Raw genomic sequence first — 22182 nt, 5'->3', positions numbered from 1 at the left:
ATTTCTGTTGTTAGCAGGCTCCTGCTGGGGCCGGCTGCCCCGAAGTTTAACCAGAACCGAAGGCCCGGAGAGGGCAGTGTGGGACTCTGGCCAGTGGAATCCGCACGTTTACGGCCCGCTGCCGGGCTTTAGTGGGTGCTTGCAGTGCGGGATGAGCAAACTAGGTGTTTTGGCTGACGGTTCTTGTGGGAGTGGATGGGATGCTGCTTTTTGCTTGGGGTAGATCGGGTCACAAAGGGGCACCGAAGGCTGCCAGGCTGCTGGGGGCTGGTGCCCAGCTCCAGCGCCTTCTGCTTTGCAGGCTGCATCACCATGTTCTGGCCTGGTTTTCTCAGCGTCTCTGAGAAGTGGCTAGAATGGAGAGCTGGATCCCAGGAGAACATGAGCTGTGTGAGAACACCTATGGCAGCTGCTTCATAGCGAATGCTGTCATTCCATTTTGAAGTTGTTCGGCCATTTCAATCCTGTCCAACTCTTTGTGACCCCATTTGGGGGTTTCTTGGATTTTACAAATGAACATACTGAGACAAACAGTATCATACAGCTAATGTCAGAGGCTCCAGACTCTGCACCTAGATTTCTGTGCACTCTGGCACCTCCTCGCGGCGCTTCATTCCCTTTTTGCAGGTGGGGAAACTGAGGTAATGGCATACCTAACGTCACTCACAAGGCCAAGGGTAGGGCCCAGACTAGGATTTCAGTCTGCTGACTCCTCCTAATTCTCTGCTCTGAAATGCCCTGAGACCAGAGCCCTTGGGCAGGGTGTGAGCAAGAGCCTTTACTGGACGCATCTATTGTTCGCACCCCACACACTTCTCCTCCTTTCTCTCTATCTCTATCTCTGTCTGTCTCCGTCTCTCTTTCTCACACACTCTCACGCTCTTCTTTCTCTGTCTGTCTGTCAGTCTCTCTCTGTCTCTCTGTCTCTCTGTCTCTCTGTCTCTCTGTCTCTCTGTCTCTCTGTCTCTCTGTCTCTCTGTCTCTCTCTCTCTCTCTCTTTCTCTCTCTCTCTCTCTCTCTCTGTCTCTGTCTCTGTCTCTGTCTCACTCTCTGTCTCTGTCTCTCTGTCTCACAAACACCCTCACACTCTTCTTTCTCTTTCTGTGACTGTTTCTCTTCTCTGTCAGTTTCTCAGGAGAGGTCATCTTTGAAAGCCTTGGGAGTTAAACACTGGAGTCCCAGAAGATGTTATAATTAGAAAAGGCATTAAAGGACCACTCAGACATGGGTTCTGCTCGCCCAGATTATTCTGTTTTGGTGGAGTCTCCTGCTCTGTTCCTTGTCACCCGAGTCAGGAGCTGCCTCACCCGTACAACAGACAGGAGGTGCTCCAGGCATGACAGTGTCTGGAGACGCCCGGCTGTGTGATGGTGGCAGGGAACCAGGACCCTTCCCCGGGCTGATCTCTGCATCAGTCTCCCCTTCCTTGCCCGTCTGGGCCTTTGGCTTAGAACATGGGCCAGGCTTGGGGAGAAGCATATGAGCCCTCCAGAGCGGGGCCCCCCACCACATCTGGCACATGGGAACGGCTTTGTGTAGCTTGTTCACTGGTGCAAGATTTGGATCCCAGTGATTTCTAAGAGTAGGGGTTGGTGGCTTGTGAATATCACCGTGGCCGCCTTTGGGGTGTCAGCCTTGATCTGGGGAAGAGCTATGGTTGGAAGAACATGGCTGCTTCTTGTATGCAGGAGGCTTCTTCTGTGCAGGCGGCTCCCTGTAGTGCCTCAGGTCAGAGTGTTGGACTTGACGGCCATTGTCACCCTGTGCTGGCGCCTTGGGCTTCCCATTCCAACTTGTGCATGGGTGTGGATACTCTCTGTGGGTGTCTGGGTGTCTGTCTCTCCCATCTACACTGAGAATGTGCCATAGGCTGGTAGACTCAGAAGTCTGGAAAACCTGGGCCCTAATCTAACCCTGTGCCTTTCAAGCCTTAACTTCTAAGCCAGATGGGAGGGAGTTGAATTGGGACGAGCAGCTCTAGGCCACATATGTCAACTAGGCAGAGCCCAGCCCAGAGTAGAGTGGTTCAACATCAGGTGCACTTTTTAACTTGAAGGGCTATCTCTTAGGGCAGTGGGTCCCGAGTTGCATCCAAGGGTAGATCTCAGGGTGTCCATGTATTTGGAGGAGAATATATCTTATTTTCACTTATTTCAGCCTGAAATTTGACATTTCCTTCATTATCAAAAAGCATGATTCTGAGAAGGTTCTGCAGACACATCTGGGCAGCCAAGGCAAGCATTAATTAAGTTCTTACCATATGCAAAGCACTGGGGTCCAAATCCAAACAGAAGGAAAGGTGATCTCTGCTGTCAGGGAGTTTATATTTTAATGGGGGAAGACAACAAGACAATACACAAAAAGGAGACGGAAAGGGGAGCAGGGAAGGGGAAGGTACACACAAAGGGGGCATTGGGTGAAAAGCTGGAAAGTCAGAAGCAGAGCCAGGAGGGGAAGAAGGGCCCCTTCCCAAAATGGAGGCCCTGGGAAGAACTCCCCAGTAGTACAAAGGGACTAGCATAGAGGAGGGATGTTCCAGAGTGAGAAGGCTATGGGGAGGATTGATGTTCCTGGGTAAGGAACATCTCGGTGGGATAGGTGCTCAGTCAGGAGGCTCTGGGGGATGTTCCAAGGTGAGATGGTGGAAGAGATGTGGGGGCAAAGTCAGGAAAGTCAGAAACAGTGAGGAGGAGGCAGAGTGCCAGAGGGTCCTGTGAAAACACACAAAAATCATTGAGAAACTCTGTCTCAGAAGGAAGGGGTGGGATCCATAGCTATGTTGGAAGTACCCTCAACATCAAAATGAAGCATTTCTGGGCTTATAATATATGTGTGTATTATTTATTATTTCTTCTTCTTCTTATTTATTATATTATTTATATAATATAATAGTTAGCCACCCACCATCCCCAGTGTGTTGGCCACTAACTCACCTGGACCTTTAAGCCTAAGAAGGTTACTGCCTGTTAATATCCAGCTTGGCATTAGAGTTTCCTGGTTTTTGCATTTTTCATCTGACTAATGTGCAAATCAAATGAAAGTAAATTGATTCAGTGACTTCCCAGAATGGGGAGAAATTAGTGGGAGAGAAAGAGGGAACCGGCCAAGCTCCTGTTTCGTGAAGCAGGGACATGACTTGTCACAACCTTGTGAAGAGCGGGTTTGCTTCATTTGGAAATGCTTGTGTTTATAGGTTACTGATCAATTTAGAGCCAGAACCCCGACTAGCGCCATATTGGTCTGGAGGAACAGACAACAGAACAACTTTCTGGTCTCTCAGGGAATTGGTTTTTCCTTAGTTGTTTTCCATTGGTCTGAGGAGGGTGGGGTTGAAGGAACAATGTCTGCGAAAACAAAGGACTTCAGTAAAACTTGGTAAAGCAATCAGAATCGAAGAATGGGGGGTTTTACATGTGTCATTTCTTTTTCTTTTTCTTGTAGATCCTCATATTAAGGTCTCTGGAAAGAAGGAAAATGTTAAGGAAGCCAAGGAAAAGATAATGTCTGTCTTGGACACCAAAGTAAGTTCATGTGTCTATATGACTCCAAAGGGGGAGAAGGTGGCTTCTTTGGGAGGGCTCTATTTCTCTTTGGGGAAAACATCAGATAAAAGGAAATGTTTGTTTTAAAGGCTGTGCCTCCTTTAGGGACACTGGCCAAGAGTACAAAGTACTTTCTAAACAAAGCATTCTTTGAGTCTTACAACAACTTTGTACATCAGGGAAACTGAGGCCCAAGGGCATGAAATGATTTTTCCAGGATCACGTTGGTAATAGACCAGTGTCTCCAACCTGTCTTTCTCCTTATCTGTTTTTACATTTTTTGTCTGTCTTCTGAATAATTCCACTTAAACTGTCCCAAGCTGAAGGAGGTCACCATCTTGCTGGTAACCCAGCCTGGATCTCAGCATCATCACCTTTTATCCTTCTTTTCCTCACCCTGTAACCCTCCATTACCAGGTCCTGTCAATTATGCCTTCCTAACGAGCTTGCCTCCTTCAATGGCTCCCTCTTGAGGGCCTCATCCTGGCATATAAGGCCTTATACAATCTAGCCACAAACCACCTTTCTTTTTTTTTTATTTATAATTTTTTTTCACAGTATATATGCATGAGTAATTTTTTAAAATAATATTATCCCTTTTATTCATTTTTCCAAATTATCCCCTCCCTCCCTCTACTCCCTCCCCTTGATGACAGGCAATCCCATACATTTTACATATGTTACAGTATAACCTAAATACAATATATGTGTGTAAATACCATTTTCTTGTTGCACAGTTAAGTATTGGATTCCGAAGGTATAAGTAACCTGGATAGATAGACAGTAGTGCTAACAATTTACATTCATTTCCCAGTGTTCCTTCTTTGGGTGTAGCTATTTCTGTCCATCATTGATCAACTGGAAGTGAGACAAACCACCTTTCTAGCCTTATTTCCTACTAATCAGCTTCACCCATTGCACCTTCCAGGAGGTAACATGATGGAGGTGGAAGAAGACTGGAGAGCAGTGAGAGAGAGAGTTGCCTAGGGTTGGTGGGGTAGAACCAGGGTCAAGTGTATAGGATTATGCACTTGGTGATGGTGAAGATTAGGCTTAGAAAAGGAGACATCTTCTCCACTGGAAAACAGGAGGTGAGAAAAAACAGGTAAAGACGCAGAAGTCGGGGCTATATAATGGAAAGACTTGTAAAGACTCATCTCCAGGAATTTATGGCCAATATCTGGAAGGTAGGCTCATCTGATGGGGTGAGAGGAGGCTCGGTAGCTTGGAAAGAATCAGAGCCAAAGAGAATCACTGAGAGAAACAGGGAGACTAAATGGCTGTGAGAGCCAGGCTTCCTGTTAGGAATATGTGAGTTCAGATCCTGCCCCTGACACATCCCAGCCAAGCAGCTGCGGACCTGCTACTTAATCTCTCAGGGTCCCTGGGCAACTCTTAAAGACAGTCATCTCAAGGGACCAGAACAAAAAAAGAGACAGATGAGTAAAAGGATTGGTGAGCAGGAGGGACCCACCGAGGCAGTGTGGATTTATATTGAATAAAATGAGCAAGCATTTCCTGTTGTTCTCTCGAAGCTCTTAGCATTAAAGGAACAGAGAATGTAGGTGGTCCAGTAATATGTATGGTGATCCAGCAGTATGTGGGAGTGATCCACTAATAAATGTAAACAAGGGATACATGTAGATAATCTAGCATTATATGGGGATGATCCACTGATCCATGTATAGGTGCTCCAGTAATATAATGGGGATTTTCAGACAGGCTAGAAGTAGAAGAAAATAAAAAAAAAATAAAACATTAGTAAATCATTGATAATCCATGACAAAGAGCACATTCAAGAGGGTAAGAGTGTGGTGATGAGCACCCTAAGGTGACTGACCACCACCAGACTGGGGGTGGGACAAAGAGTAGCTGGAGAGAACTAATGGGCAAGAAAGGATGTGCTGGTCTGGAGGCCATCCTGAGGAGGAAGAGCAGATTTAGGAGGGACAAGGATTAGAAGGATGGAGAACAGGAGAGGCTGTGGTTGGGGAGAGAGCTCCAGTGTGCATAAAAGATGCTCCAGAGGGCCAGGTGATTTGTGTTAATATTTTGATGGGATAAAAAGTCCGGAAGTTTGTGGAAAAGTCTGTTTTTTCCTTAAGGCTTTACAGGACCAGGCTTTTTATTTAGTCTGTGAAAGATTGCCTGATTCAAGAATAAATATTTTGATACGTTTATAAGTCACCAGAGATAGTATTATTTTACATCTCGTAACATTTGTTACCTATAATGGATAGATTGATAGTCTCTTAAGATGAGACTACATCATTTTCTCTTTCTTAGGCCTTGGATTTAAAGTTTTGATTTTGATGTCTGTAATTTGCCTTTCATTATTGTTAAACCCATATGGTGTTTGTAGTGTTTCACTATTTATGTGGGTTCTCCTTATTTGCTCCTTTCTTTCCCTCCTCCCTGCCCCTTTTCTCTTCATTGCTTTCCCATTCATTGCTTTCTTTATTCCCTTATTTCACTCCCTTTCCCATCTTTCCCCTTTCCTCCCTCCTTTCTTTACCAGGTTACCTTCCTCCTCCCCCTACACCCCTTTTCCGTCTTTTATTTCCCATTCTCTTTCCTTCCTTCCTCCTTCCTTCTTCTCTCGAATTTTGCCCCTTACCTGTCCTCTCCTGCCCTTTCTTCCTCTCTTTCCTCTCCCTTCTTTGACCTTTATCTTTCTTCTTCCCTTCCCTATTTTGCTTGCCTCTCTTTCCTGATTTCCTTCTTTTGCTTTCTTTCCTTCCTCTTTCATTGCATCCCTATCTCTACTTCCCTCTTCTCTCTCCTACCTTTCCTCTCTCCTTTTTTTTAATTCCTCCTTTTCCTTACTTCATTTTTACCCCTCTTTTCTTCCTTCTCTGTCTTGCTTGTCTTTTTCCCGACTTCCTTCCCTTGCTTCCTCCCTCTTTCATTGCATTCCTTCTATCTTTCCTTCCCTTCTCTCTTCTCTTTCTTCTTCCCTCCTTTTATTCTCTCCTCTTCCCTTCCTTTCTCTTCTTTTCATCTTCCCTCCCTCCCTCCTTCCCTCTTTCCTTTCATTTGTCCAGGCTGTCCCTAGGTCTAAAATATAGTTCCTCCTCACTCCCACCCCTTACATTCCTTTTTATTTCTATGAAACCCAGCTCAAGCAATACCTTCATTTTGAATATTTCCCTGCTCTTTTTCTGCAGCTGTGACAGCAAAAAACAAAGAACTTACCTTGTATTTATTCCACAAATAATAACATATGCATGTTTTTTCCCTTGTTGGATTATAAGCTCCTTGAAGGAAGGGACTTGTGTTTTTGTATCCTTAAAACAGCATGGGGCTTGATAGAGGTTAATAAATGAGTTTATCCTTTCTTTCTTTTTTTTCTATCCTCCCTTTCTTCCTTTCTTCATTCTTCCTCTCCTCCTCCACTTCCTTTCACCTCATCAGAGAGTCCTGTAGAATATACATTTTTCCAGTGTGACATGGATCCATCTGGAAGTGGTTAAGCAGCTCTTGTAAGCTCCTTAGCAGACCTCTGCCTTGTTTCCTACTCTGGGGCTCTATTTTTAGCTCCAGTTTTCAAACATTGACAAAGTCTTATGGAGTCAAGCACATCTTCTAAGCGGCTCATTCAAGATTTTCATCTGGCCTGAGTTATTTGAACTAAATCATTCAGGACATCTGTTAAGGGGAAAAAAGTGTCATTTCTCCATATTTGTCACAGACTTCATTTAAGATCCTATTTCCCCCCCAAAATTATCTGCAAGAGAGATCATGGCATAAGCATCCTTCCTCTCTCCCTAAAGAAATATATATCACAATGAAAAATGGGAATTGGAAAGGATTTCTTTGGACATTAAATGTGTATTTTAGTAACTTTTGCCAAGACGCTAAAGTCAACAAGGAATTGAGTCTTTGTCCCTTGTTGCTTGACCTTTCCATCGAGAAAAGAGTTTCAAAGAAGTTATAATTTTCTGGTTTTTAAAAAAAATTTTCAAGTTAATTAATACCATTGTTTCTTCCTAGAGCAACCGAGTAACCCTGAAGATGGATGTTTCACACACAGAGCACTCTCATGTAATTGGGAAAGGTGGGAACAATATTAAAAAGGTGATGGAAGAAACAGGATGTCACATCCACTTTCCCGACTCCAATAGGAACAACCAAGCAGAAAAAAGCAACCAGGTGATTTCCTCCAACGTTGCCTGGGACTCTTGGTGGGGGGGGAGTGGGGGGGTCAAGGTCGATAATGTCATACAAGTCTCTTTTGAACTGAGGCCAGGCAAGAAATGAGAATATGTAAAACCTATAAAATCTGATGTCCATGGACAGATTAAAAAAAGTCACACATTTAGTTAAATGGAAAATGTCAAAGGTAGGAGGGATGTGAAAGCGGATGATCTTTGGAATAGGGGATGAGGCTTGGGGAAAGGAAAGATGGCTGTTTCTTGTGGCTGAGGAAGAAAGGACATGGAGTTGGAAATGCAGAGTATAGTCAGGATGTGATGGAAATCTTCAGGAAACATTTCTTGGTCAGGTCAGTCATTTTACAATGGTGGTTCAGACTCTGTCTCAATGGACTTACAAAAGTCCCAGAAATGGAAGTGTCATCTGGTCCCTTCTTCTGGGTTTGGACAGTCTTACAGATAGTCTAGGAAAGCAAATTGTGTTGAGAGAGGGATTCTTCAGGCTCTGTTCTTTAGCCATGTGAGTTGACCTCTGAAGCAAAACATTAGCCTTGTTTTGGTGACCTATGTATATAAGAAATGCTCGGATACTTTATGTCCTTAAGACATTTTTATTTGTACTTGGTTAAAACAATAGAGAACTTAAAATGATAGCATAGCCACCATTTTCCTTGTCATCCCCCTTCTTCCTGTCATCTTCAAAGCAGTGCTAAAATAACTTAGGGTATCTCAGACAGTCTATATGTGTGTTCTCATTGGAGCTTTCCAGTTGAATCGGGAAGGAAGTGATAATATACGGATAATTATCCCTACTGTATAAATGAGGAGCCCGAGGATCAGAGAAGTATGACTTGACTCAGGTTGAAAGTTAGAGGCTGGAATCAAAATTAATTAAAATTACTCTTCTGACTCCCTCTGCCCATCACTCCACTTTGTCTCCCTTTTGGAGCATAACCAAGAAAGGATACCTCATATTTAGGTGGTAAGAGATATGTGAGCTTTGCTGGATGTGAAATTAGTTGAACTTGGGTTGAGTTTCAATTTCTGAAAAAAATCAGCTTTCTGAGAATTATAATATATTCCGAACTTTAAAGCACTCACTTCACTTCCATTTACATTATGGCTTTTAAAGTCTTGTCATATTTATGATCTTATTTGATCTTCACGAGCATCATAGTGACTGACTGGAGTGGGAAGTGGATAACCTTCGATTTGAATTGAGAGGGAAACTATCCTTTCTAGAAAGAGGTTGCCTCCTGGGAAATCCGAGTTGAATCCAGGTGAATTTTCTTTGAAAGGGAATATCTCATCATTGTCCTGAGAGTCTCTGGCTGGCTCATTGCTGCCTTCTGGTTGGTGGTTTAGACTAAACTTGCTTATTTTGATCTTTGTGGGTTTGAACTCCAAGGGACACTAAAGTCATTTCCAGCACAACATGGCAGGCAAGAATGTGATGAAGGCCAGTTGTAGGGGTCCATACTTCTGTGAGTTTAGCTGTCCCGGGCATCGAGGAGATGAAGATCACTAAGAATCCAGGAGAAACACGTGTGATTTATTACCGTTGTTTCTTCCTAGAGCAATGGACTTTGTTGCCTTTGTTGTATTTGAAAGAAGTCTAATTATCTGTTTTCTGACTTTCACAGGTGTCTATTGCAGGACAGCCAGCTGGTGTCGAGTCTGCCCGAGTTAGAATTCGGGTAACTATTTATGTACTTATAATAATGTAAGTCAGTGTCAATATTCCTAGAATTAGAAGTAGGGAATTATTGTCATTTGTTTTTCATCAAAACCATTCGTTGCCATCTATGGTAAGTAAGGAAGAACTGAAAAGGCTGGCTTTGGCATCCTCTTTGTATTCACTTTCCAAATTGTTTTTTCCGAATGTCTGCACAGATTTCTATATTAACTAAAGCCACAACTAGGACAGGATGACAGGGCTTTGCCCCAGGGTTCTGATTTTGCTGAAGGGGATAGGGACAATCATCTTATCTCCTTGTCTGTTACATAGTTTCTCTATCTTTCGGTTGAGAGGGGCTGTACCTCCAGTAGTTAATACAATGATGTTTGGTACACAGTAGGTACTTGGTACGTGCTTACTGATTGAGTAGATGACTTCTAAGTTAGACACTGTTCTAGCCACTGGACATACAAAGAAAAATGAGAATATGATCCCTGTTCTAAAGGAGCTCACAAACCAAGTGGGGAGACAGCTTGTAAACAGCTTCATACATAAGCGCTCCATACAGGGTAAATAAAAGGGCCTCTCAGAGGGAAGGCACCGAGTGAGGTAGACTAAGTGCAAGACTAAGATCTGAGGCTCAGAACCAGTGAGGTTTGAGTTGAGAACTTGGGGAAGCCATTGAAGCTAGAACATGAATGGGAGGAGAGAGCATTCTAGGCTTGGGTACAGCCGTGCAAAAACACCGAGGCTGCAAATGGTCTATTTTATGTGGCTAGTAGAATTCAGGCCAGCATAACTGGATCACAGACTATTTGAGCAGGAGTAAATGGTAGGAAGCGTGGAGGTAAGGGGTGTAGGTTGGAAAGTTTCAAATGCTGTACAAGTGATTTTATATTGAGCCCTATAGGTAACAGGGAGTTACTGAGGTTTTTTATGGGTAGTTGGGAGAGTCAGATTTGCACTCTGCTGGTCTAGAGATTGCTCTTCCTGTGCAATGGCCTGAGTCAGCCCGATTCCCTTGTCTGGTCTCAAGACAGCATCGGTTGGGCCCTGTTGTAAAGTATTCCTTCTATCAGGGCCCGCATTTCTCCAGCCTCTGGCCATTGGGTTAAACCTTCCACTTCCAGACTATCTCTTTGTGCTGTCATTGTCTCATTCTTCCCACTCCCAACAGTTTTACTCCAGGGGAAAGAATTTCTCTTTATGTTTTCTAAAAATAAAGGATTTCCAGCGTAGATTGGAGATAATTTTATTATTGGAGATTTTTAGCATCTCCCCTACACTTGTTAACTGCCTCTAACTGCACTGAGGACCTTGAGGCTATTGTATTATATTGAGACTCTACTACATAACCTAAGCTTATTCTGCAACAGAAATAAGAGAATTTTAAGAAATCTCCCTTCAGGAAAGTATTCATCAGCAGAAAATCCTTCGACTGTCTGTCTGACTGAAGCCATAACTTTCTTCTCGGCATTCTCACCGTTATCTGTCCAGGAGCTGCTGCCCTTGGTCCTGATGTTTGAACTGCCCATCGCTGGCATTCTTCAACCCATTCCAGATCCCAATTCTCCCACTCTTCAGCACATATCGCAAACGTACAACATTTCAGTCTCATTTAAGCAGCGTTCCCGCATGTATGGTGCTACCGTCATTGTCCGAGGGAGCCAAAACAACTCCAGTGCAGTGAAGGTAAAGCACGTAGTGTGGATTTAGGGTTTTTAATCTTACCCCGAGGTCCGTGATTTTCAGGGACCCGGGAGTTTGGGGGATAAAGAGACAAGTTTATTTTTACTTACCTCTGAGTGAAATTGAGCATTTCTTTCAGATATTTAAAAACATGATTCTGAGAAGGTCCATAAGCTTCCATAGACATTTAAAGACATCCCTTCTCCACAAATGGGCATCCTAGGAATGCCAACATTCAGAGGCTTCTTAAAAACATGGTTTCCATAAACATCAGAAGAGGTTCCTTTTGAAAAAATTCCCAAAGCCCTCTGGGTTCCCCCCTGGCCCTTTGAGTGGATTGATCATAAGGCTGTTTTTCCACCTGTGTTTCCTCCTAGGAAGGAACTGCCATGCTGCTGGAGCATCTCGCAGGGAGCTTGGCATCTGCCATCCCCGTGAGTACCCAGCTAGACATCGCCACTCAGCACCATCTCTTTATGATGGGGCGAAATGGAAGCCACGTCAAACAGATCATGCAGAGAACTGGTGCTCAGATCCACTTTCCTGACCCTAATAACCCGCAGAAGAAATCCACTGTCTACCTCCAGGGCACCATTGAGTCCGTTTGTCTCGCAAGACAATATCTCATGGTAAATGTATGGGGAAATGGGCAGCAGAAACTCTTCGGGTTTGTCAAGGGCTAGGGCTGGAATTAATGAATGTTTAAGCCAACATGTTGTATTAGCATGGTGAATTTTTCTCCAAAACATCTTTAGACAAACACGATAGTGCAGGGAAAAGGCATGAGATTTGGAGAATCAAATCCTGATTCTTCTATTTCCCACCTGTAGGACACTGGGGAAATCATGGCTCCCTGTCCTAATACCTAACACACAGTAGGCACTTAATAAATGCTTGTTGATAGATGAATTGAATAGATGATTTCTAAGTATCTCCAGTTCTAAAGCTTTGCTATGTGCTTTTAGTTCCTGGTAAGGATTCAATTGTATTGATGAATGTAACCATGTTATGCTCATGCATAAACTACATTTGCTTGCTTCCCATCTCAGGGACGGGGAGGGGCTCGAGAGAGAAGAAGGATAAAATTCAGAACTCAGAACTTAAAAGTTAAAACAGTTGTTTTTAGCATATAATTGGGGAAAATGAAATAGTATATGAAAAAGTAGGTCCTGATGATTCTTATTTAGATGTTTGTCACTAGGTTCCGGCTCCAAGAATATGTTCATGTGTATATGTGTGAAAGTCTGAGTATCAGTTTTAAAAAATTGTCTATTTGTGCTTGAATTCGGGCCTAGTTTTCTTCAGCTACATAGGAACACAATACACATGGATAGATAATATATGTTATTGGATTGATAGATATTTGATGGATTATGTATATTACAGGCCCATTGGTGAGCTGCCCTAAAAGGTAGGGTGACCCAGAGTTCCAGTATCAACTCGAGCACATCCTGGTTATGGGATCAATGGAAAGCCCCTTAGCCTCTTAGAGTCCCTTAAAGTCTAAGTTACAAGAGAGGATATATTGGGGAAGGGATTTTTCTGAAATCGACTTCCCATTCTCGTGAAATTGTAGATTGAGACCACAAAGGAAAATGATAAACTCCCAAACACACATTGGGGAGAAAAGTATATTTCTGTTTGGGTGATGTATTAGGTAGAAAGTTTTACAAACCTTCACTCCAAAAAATATTTTCAGAAAGCAATATTTGGGTGTCAGGGATAAGAAGAAAAACCCACTGCTTACATTAGAATTCCGCAAACCTTCTCCTAATCTGTCATGCTTTCAACCCACATTTCCTGTGTTGACTTTCAAACGTGTTGGTCTAGACAGGGCTCTGATCCCCAAATTGAAGGCCCAGATACTAGGCCCACACAGGCTGTGATGAAGAGCTTCCTTCTCTGTCCCTCCCCTTTCCATGCCAAGTTCTCATCCTGGCCTGACCTTTAGTGATATTTGATTCAATAAGCTGGAGACGTGACCTTTGCTGTGATTGCTTTCCCGAGCCCACTTTTTCAAAGCTCTGAGAAAAGCAGCCTTAGCCATGTTGGCTCCCACCCCAGACAGCTGACAACTAGTTTTCTAAACATTAAAGATTGCGATCATGGAAGAATTGGATGGGATTCGATTAATCATAGATGGTTTTTTCTTGACCGGCTTTACCTTCTCAAAGCAAAGTCTGCTTTCCCGTATGTCCCAGGTTTAATTTCCCGAAGTAAGAGTTTTTCTGTATTTCACCTTTGTAAAGCAGCAGCAGTGTGACTGGCCTCCTAATACCCGAGGATTATTGTGATTATTATTCACATATTCTTTCCTCTCCTTTTGACTTCTCTACAAGTTACTTTTGAATTCATTAAACTTTTGAAAATGTTATTCTGAGCAATTATAAATGAATTGACTCTACCTGACAGAAATGTAAATGAAGGGCACCATTGCCTTTGAGAATCCAGGCTTAGCAGATCTTGAGTTACAAGAAGTGCTTAATAAATGCAGATGGAATTGAATGCCTGACTGACTAGCTGACTGGAAGCCTTCAGGATTTGCCATTTCATCCATCATCATCCATTATTTAAACCAGCATCATTGAGCAAAAACTGGGGCTATCTTATCCCCCCCAAAAAATTCCTTTTTCTTCTTTTGTAAAAAGTTCAATCACCCCAATTTGCCAATTAATTCTTTTAAATCTTATTTGTGAGTAATATTTTTCTATAAAGTGCCCTCATCCGTCTCGACTCTTCTTGATACCGTTGGCCACCCATTTCGCCCTTCTTCTGCTCCCTCCCCTATCTCTCGATTGTTTTGCGTGAATATCTTTTGCTAGATCATGTCCTAACTCCGTCCATAGGCATTTCACACCAAGGGGACCACATCTTTCCTTTCTCTGTAGCATCTCCCTTGATGTCTCCTCTTATGGATTTGGCGATCATCTCCATGCAAATGATTCTCAGACTGATAATTCCAGCCTTCACTTCTCCCCTGAGCTTCTATACAGCATCACTAATTGCCTGTTGGACTTTTTGAATTACATGTCCTTGAAGGCATTTCAAACTCAGCCTGTCCAAACCAGAACTCTTTACTTCCCCCATAAGCCCACTTTCTTTCAGACCTTCACTGTTATTGTTAAAAGCATCACCACCTGCTGCCCGAGGCTTTCAAAGTTTATCAAAGTTCATCCTTAACTCTTTCCTTCAATCTTCATGTTGGATCAGTTGGTAAGTCTTGGGAATTAATTCTATGTTATCCTAGTCAGACTTTTATCTTCCCTCAGGTGGACTGAACTCTCCTAATGAAGCCCCTAATTCTGTTGTTTCCATCCTCCCACTAGTCCATCTTTACAAAAGTGCTGATGGTAAACAGAGCCCTCTCCAAGGTGCCATGGAAGAGGAAGCTCAGTCGTAGATCTCAGGCTTATTTCTGACTTTATTCATGAAGCTGGGGATTGCCGGGGAAATGCTTTGTAGGATCTTTACTCACCTGGCCCATTGATAACCATTCAGGAATGAAGAGAACCTAAATAATAAAACATGAAGCAGTTGATCTTTTCTGGGGAAAAATGCTACCCGTGAGAGCCTGTGAAGCAGCAGCATTTTTCTTCCTGGGATGTCCTGGCTGTTTTTGGTACACATCATAATTTTTTGATGGGTCATCAAACATTCCCCTCATTGATGTTGAACATGAGAAAGATTTGAAGCATCAATTCTCAAAGAACTAGAATAAAATACATAATAAAATGCTACTCAGTAGAATGGAAATATTTCTTAAGATAACTCATGACTCCCCTTATGCTTAATGAAATTAAATAAGCATTTTAAAAATATTTTTTAAATTGGAGCTGTGCTTTTTTTCTTTAAAAAATAAAATTGAAATTTATTTTATTTTCAGGTCTATATTTTCTTCTCCCCATCTCCCTTCTGTCCCCTCCTCTTATCCAATCAGAAAATAAGAAAAGCAAAACCCCTTGCAATCATATATTCAAGCAAAAGGAACTTCTGCATTGGCCACATGTTCCCAAAGTATGTCCCAGTCTGCACCTTGAGTCAGTCACTTTAGCTGGAAGTGGGGGGGAGCACACTTCATTGTGAATCCCCTGCAGTTGTGATGGGTCATCCTATTGATCAGAGTTCCGTTGTCTTTCAAAGCTGTTGGTTATTGGATAAATTGTTCTGATTCTGCTTGCTTCCCCATGCATCAGTTCATATGGATCTTCCCAGGTTTCCCTGAAACTTCCTCTCCATATTTTCTTACAGCATCACATTCCTATTCCTAGACAGCTCAGTCATTCATTTCCTAAGTGAAGGATACTCCCTCAATTTCCAATTCTTTGCCATGACAAACACAAATGCTATAAATATTTTTAAAATAGGTGTTTGTCCCTTCTTTCTTTAGTTCGAGCTACTATTTTGTCAGGTAGGAGGCCCCTAATGGGGAACAGCTGCTACCAGTGGGGGTCTGTGCTCATGCCTTTCCTTAGGGTCTTAGAAAGGATTCTGAGGATACCGACAAGTTCAGTGACTTGCCTTGGGAGGCAGCCTTCACACCAAGCCTTCACCCTGGAATGGCTTCTACAACAAGCATCTATTATGTGCCTACTGTATGCCTGGCATTATAATAGCCTCTGGGCATACAAAGGCAAAAATGAACAGTCCCCGTCTTTAATTGAGGAACTTCTAATGGAGAGGTAGGATGGTTATCCCGATAGGGAGAGTAAAAAGAGTGAAAAGGACACTAACAATGTGATGAGAGGGATAGGATAACTCGGGAAAGCAGTAACTAAGAGTACGACATGAACAAAGCTGCCCAGGCTGGAAAAGAATGTTAATTTCAAGGGATTTCAGGCTGATTTGACCAGAACAGAGTGTGTGAGGGGCCTTGATGTCTCAAGCTAGAAAAATAACTCACAGATGGTGAAGAATTGGGGTATCGGAAGAAACATGTCACATTGGTAACAGAAGGACAGGGCCTGGCCTTGCTCTTTTATTTTTCTAGGGAAGTTCAGTGAATATGCTCCTTCTGCTAATGTAGAAGGTCAGCAACTTGGTCAGGATCACCCAGCCAGTGTCTAAGAGGTGCGCGTTGTCAGCACAGATATTGATTATTCTCCCTATTTTCCAGGCAAAATAGCTGGTTTACCCAATGGGCAGAGCTGAAATTTGGACCTAGTCTTTGGATTTCCAATCTAGTGCTCTTTCTTAATTGTGCCCCATGAGATTATGGAGAGCCTTGATTGCAAGAATGAAGTGAAGGGATGTGTTGAGGTCTTTGTGTTGCAAGGGAGAGACAATACAATAAACTGTTTGTGGGGACATAAAAGGTAGTGTTTGAGGGGGTCAAATCAGCATTAAGGTGACTTGGCTGACACTCTGGAAATAAAAAAGTTTAAGGTAATGTGGTACCTTGAGTTTGGAATTGGAGCCTGGATTCAAATCTCAGCCTTGTTGACACTGATCTTGTAAAATGAAGGGAGTTAAGTGTTTGGCACATAGCCGTGCCTTTTTAATGCTTTCTCATTCATTCGTTCCCCTCTAAGTTTTTTTTCAGCTCTGTTTCATGGAGGGAGATAAGTAGAGGACCAGAAATTTTTAAGGGTCTTATTTTCACATTCACAAAAGCATCTTCTTATCCAGCAAAATAAACTCTATAGTGCAGTGTCAACATTTGACTGAATTTGTATTTGTCACATGTTGGTCTTTACATGGTCATGAGACATGTTGGCTTTTGAAGATGGTTTCCCCCGTTGTTCCTCTGACCTGCCTTTCTTGTCACCTCCTCAGGGCTGTCTTCCTCTTGTGTTAATGTTTGATATGAAGGAAGAAATCGATGTGGAACCTCAGTTCATCGCTCAATTGATGGAGCAGCTAGATGTCTTCATCAGCATCAAACCCAAGCCAAAACAACCGAGTAAGGTGGGTTCTGGATCCACACACTGAGAACCCAGACCCAAGTTGCCCAGACTCGCCCACAAAGCTGTTAGTTACTCATATGTATATATTTGACTTGGAATGCAATGGAATCATTTGATTTGCCTTCCATTCCCAATAGAAGCATTGGTCATTTTGAAATCATTTCCTGAATTTCCTCAAGTCTTTCTACTCCTCTCAGTTGTGCTTTTTTTCCATTTAAAATATAAATCTCAACTAATAATTCATTTTAGAGTGAAACATACTGAATTCAATCCTTTGGCTTCAATGAAGTGTATTTGATGTATTATGGGTGGGAAGGAAAGAGAGGTGAAAGGAAATCTGGTGTTAATTGGAATCCCCTGAGCACTCATTAACTGAATTATTTGTTATGTTTCATTCCCTTGGTCCTATTTTAGGATGACATTGATTAACAGAAATATATCCAGAGGATATAGGTACAAAGAAAGCCTCTGAGATTCAGCGAGGTCTTGATTATTAAAACGATCTGCTTTTAGTTCTCACCTTTCTACACCTTGTCTCCAAGAACCCAAGGGATCTCACTGATTCTATGTAGCTTGAAAATATGTTGAGATTATACTCCTGGAGCTAGAGGTCTTGTCCAGCCCTCTAGTTCTCCAGATGAGGAATCTGCAGCTGAAAGGTGTTAAGTGATCTTGCCCATGGTCACAAGATAGTGAGCACTCCACTATCCTATGCTGAAGCTGTGGGAATGAGACCAAAGAAGTCATATGGAGATAATCCTTTAAGGTTCATAAAACACTTTGAAGAAAGGTGAGTGCCATACACAGCTCAGATTTAGAAGATCTCTATAAAACATTTAGCTCAGTTAATGCACTTTATTCCACTTGCCCAGACAAAAGGTTCATGGAACTACATTTTTAAAAAAAATTTTTATTAATTTTTATAATTATAACATTTTCTTTGACAGTACATATTCATAGGTAATTTTTTTTTTACAGCATTATCCCTTGTACTCCCTTCTTTTCTGAGTTTTTCCCCTCCTTCCCTCCACCCCCTCCCCTAGATGGCAGGCATTCCCATACATATTAAATATTTTATAGTATATCCTAGGTACAATATATATGTGCAGAACCGAATTTTGTTGTTGTTGTTGCAAAGGAAGAATTGTATTCGGAAGGTAAAAATAATCTGGGAAGAAAAACAAAACAAAACAAAAAACAGTGCTCACAGTTTACACTCATTTCCCAGTGTTCCTTTTCTGGATGTAGCTGATTCTGTCTATCATTGATCAATTGGAATTGGATTAGCTCTTCTCTATGTTGAAGATATCCACTTCCATCAGAATGACACTACATTTTTAAAGAATTTGACCATTTGTCGAGCACTCTCCCTCTCACTCCCTTGGGATGTGGGAATTCCATGACCATTATTTCCATTTCCCAGATGAAGAAACTGAGGCTCAGAAAGATTAAGGAACTTACTGTGCTCAACCAGTTACTTAAAACCCAGTGGGTAATTCAAATCCAAGTCAACGACTCAACTATTTTTCACCCTCCCCTCTTTCCAATGTTTGAATGAAGAATTGCTGAATGACCAGTTGCTCAACGAGTGATCAAGTGAGCAAAGGCCAGGAAAGGGTTAATGAGAGAACGGGGCCTGCTGTTACCATGGAATTTAATTGTGTGTTGTTCAGCCGTGGAATGATGCTGGCGACCATCTTATCCCCTTTGCCACCTCAAATTTTCAAATGTTGCTAGGTGGTTTGTACCATGGGAATGATTATTTTTCCATTTCTAGAAAGGAAATCAATAGGAAAATGGGATTCCTTGTGTAGAAAATTGCTTTGTTGCCAACTTTGTTGGTTTACAGCTATTCCATAAAGTGAAAGATAACTCTACTTTGAGTTCTAGGGAAGTAAATCATATAATGGGGGGGGGAGTGGGGAACAGGACTCAGAAAACCTGACTTTGAGTTTTAGCTCTGGGATCCTGACTAAGTTGTTTCACTTCCATTTGGGAAATCTTTGTAAAGAGCCCGGCACTGTGCTAAGTGCTAGGGATGCAGAAAGAGTTAAAAAACAGAACTCTTCTCAAGGAGCTTGTAATCTAAAGGGAGAGACTTGACCTCTCTGGGCCTTGTTTCCATCTGTAAAATGAGATATTGCCCAGGATGCCATGGGAGGCTTTTTGTACTTCTGCCTGCTCTGATTGAAGCAGAGCTCGTGGATCCACCATGTCCAGAGCCAGTAGAACCAGGCATTCATTCATTCATTCATTCATTCATTCATTCATTCATTCATCCATCCATCCATCTAATTTTTTGTATAGTGAGACAGTTGGGGTTAAGTGACTTGCTCGTTATATAGCTAGTAAGTGTTAAGTGTCTGAGGCCTGATTTGTACCCAGATCCTCCTGCCTCGGGGCCACTGTTCTGTGGCATCTCGCTGCTCAAGAACTAGACATTTAGACACGGAAGGACCCTTCCCACACCGCCATTTTAGAGCTGAGAACATTGAAGCACAGAGAGAAGTTTGAACCAGATCTTTTGACCTTCTTTGGGAAAGCCATTGCCATTTCTTTGGACTACTCTGGAAAGGGCAATCTAGAGAGTTCATCCCATAGAGTGAGAGCTGGGAGGCCATTTTAGTCCAGCTCTCTCATCTTACAGACAAGGAGACCAAAGTCTAGAAAGCTGAAAAGCTTTGCTTAGGGTCACTCTGGTCAGAAGGGGCAATTCTAGGGCCCCCCTCCAGGGCCCCTAGTTCAAAATCATCTTCTTTCCTCCCCCATCCAAGCCTCCCTGTTAGCTCTGCTCAGTTCCCAGTTTGCTTTGTTTTATGAAAAATGGCGAAAGACAAAGCTTTGTGTTTGAATTCTCAATCTTTTGTTGGAATCGAAGCCGCTTTTTCAGGTAATGCTTGTGTTTCCCTGAGTGGAATTTGGAATTAACTCATTCCTTGTTGTCCCCCACCCCCAATCCCTTGCATTCTACTTGCATCTCACATTTTTTCCCCCATTATGTGTTTTCATAGTCTGTGATTGTGAAAAGCGTTGAGCGAAATGCCTTAAATATGTATGAAGCCAGGAAATGTCTCCTCGGACTTGAAAGTAGTGGCGTTACCATAACAACCAGCCGGTCTCCAGTCTCGTGCCCTGCCGGCCTGTCATGTCCGGGTTTGGATATCTTAGCTTCTGCGGGCCTGGGACTCACTGGACTAGGTATAAAATGCATTACTCCAGCTGTCTGTCACTGACCCGTGAGCTGCTCTTCAAACCCCCCCCCCCCCCAGGGAACGTGACCCCTCGGCTTCTGCTTCCCGTTAACGTCTCTGCGTGTTTCTGTCACCCCTAGTCTTGCGGGATCATCCTCAGTAATCCGGGGCTGATGACTTTGTTCTCAGCGACTCTTCCTGTTCGGCCTTTTAAAGCAGGAACAATATGAGGGAGCGAGACGGATGGTCTGTTCGACCGTATGTGTCTTCTCTTATTCTGCAAGATTTTCATCAGTCTAGAGACTGATGAAGCACAGAAGGTGCTTTGGAAAGCTGGTGAATGTGAACCAGTCTTGAGCATAGATGGGCCCAAATCTTCTTCCTGTAGAACAAGACTGGCTTTTTTCTCTTCCATTTTGCCTAATCTGTAACCGACCTCCCTGGCCAGATCAATACACCCAGATCTGATGATGTCACTTCAGTCCTCAAAAATCTTCCCCACTCCTGCTGGCCTTCAGGAGAAAGCTCGCATCCTCCACTGCAATGATCCCTACACACCCCTCCGGGCTTCTCTCCTATTCTTCCCCCTCATGAACTGGGTTTCATTAAACTAGCCAACTCACTCTTCCCCCTATGCAACAAATCTTCCTGCTGCCGTGCCTTTGTAGGGGACCAACTTGGTGCTTCGAGTAGATTATCGCCTCACCTTTCTCTCTGTACCTCCATTTCTCTACTTCTCTCTCTCTCCCTTTCTCTCTCTCTCTCTCTCTCTCTCTCTCTCTCTTCTCTGTCCATCCCATCTCTTTTCTGTTTCTGTCTTTCTGTGTCTTTGTCTGTCTCCCTTTTTTTCTCTGTCTCTGTTTCTTTCTGTGTCCTTGTCTTCCCTTTTTCTCTCTTTTTTTTCTGTTTCTTTCTTTCTGTGTCATCTGTCTCCCTTTTTTTCTCTCTGTCTCTGTTTCTTTCTTTCTATGTCTTTGTCTGTCTCCCTTTTTTTCTCTCTGTCTCTGTTTCTGTCTTTCTGTGTCTTTGTCTCCCCCCCTCTCTCTCTGTCTATCCATCTCTTTTTTTTGTTTCTGTCTTTCTATGTCTTTGTCTGTCTCCTTTTTTCTCTCTCTGTCTCTGTTTCTGTCTTTCTGTGTCTTTGTCTCCTTTTTTCTCTCTCTTTTTCTGTTTCTGTCTTTCTGTGTCTTTGTTTCTCTCTCTCTCTCTCTCTCTCTCTCTCTCTCTCTCTCTCTCTCTCTCTCTCTCTCTCTCTCTCTCCCTCTCTGTCTCTCTCTCTCTCTGTCTATGCATCTCTTTTTCTGTTTCTGTCTTTCTGTGTCTTTGTCTCCTTTTTTCTCTCTCTGTCTCTGTTTCTGTCTTTCTGTGTCTTTGGTCTCCCTTTTTCTCTCTCTGTCTCTGTTTCTGTCTCTCTCTGTTGTTCTGTGTCTTTGCCTGTTTCTGTGTCTGTATCTGTCTGTCTCTGTCTTTCTCCTGCTTTCTCTGTTTCTCCCTTTCTGTCTCTGTCTGTCTCTGTCTCTGCCATTCTCTCTGTTTCTCTCTGTCTCTCTCCCTCTCCCTCTTTCTCTATCTCTGTCTCTCCACTTCTCTTCCCTACTTCTCTCTCTGTCTTTCCCTTTCCTCCTCTCTTTGCCTCTGTGTCTCTGTCTCTCTCTGAGTCTCCTCATCTTCTTTCTCAGCCCGGCTCAGACACCTCCGTCTCCAAGAGTCCTGACTAATCTCTTTCCTTGTTAGTGCTTTTTCCTCTGCATATGCTTTTTGTTTATTTATTTGTGTACATGTTGTGTGTTGTGCCCCTCTTCTCAACCCCCAATTAAAATAGAAGCTTCTTGAAGGTAGGAACTAATTCATTTTAATCTTTATATTTGCACTGTCTGTTCTATGTACATTTAATTTAATCAAAATTTGTTGTATCAGTAACAAGTATTCTGGTTTTAGAACTAGAATTGTTCTTGGAGGTCATCCGGTTTGGCCTTCCCATTTTAAGGATGTAAAAGCAGAGGCTTGCTCTCAGAGTCAATAGTA

General features: G+C 42.7%; 1 protein-coding gene across 3 annotated transcripts in view; it reads left to right on the top strand.

Annotated features, from left to right (window-relative positions):
- Positions 1 to 22182, top strand: part of BICC1 (BicC family RNA binding protein 1) — a 270972-nt gene that overhangs the window by 207692 nt on the left and 41098 nt on the right. For all 3 annotated transcript variants that reach the window (XM_074297058.1, XM_074297060.1, XM_074297059.1), the window contains 7 exons: positions 3442 to 3521; positions 7536 to 7694; positions 9340 to 9393; positions 10872 to 11066; positions 11441 to 11692; positions 16836 to 16967; positions 19978 to 20164. In XM_074297058.1, the coding sequence (XP_074153159.1) occupies positions 3442 to 3521; positions 7536 to 7694; positions 9340 to 9393; positions 10872 to 11066; positions 11441 to 11692; positions 16836 to 16967; positions 19978 to 20164 (1059 nt within the window). The remainder of the gene's footprint in view (positions 1 to 3441; positions 3522 to 7535; positions 7695 to 9339; positions 9394 to 10871; positions 11067 to 11440; positions 11693 to 16835; positions 16968 to 19977; positions 20165 to 22182) is intronic.

The sequence above is a fragment of the Sminthopsis crassicaudata genome, chromosome 2 (assembly GCF_048593235.1).
Source record: "Sminthopsis crassicaudata isolate SCR6 chromosome 2, ASM4859323v1, whole genome shotgun sequence".
Taxonomy (NCBI): Eukaryota; Metazoa; Chordata; class Mammalia; order Dasyuromorphia; family Dasyuridae; genus Sminthopsis; species Sminthopsis crassicaudata.
Note: the sequence above shows the minus strand (reverse complement) of the source record. Positions and strands in the feature narration are given on the sequence as shown.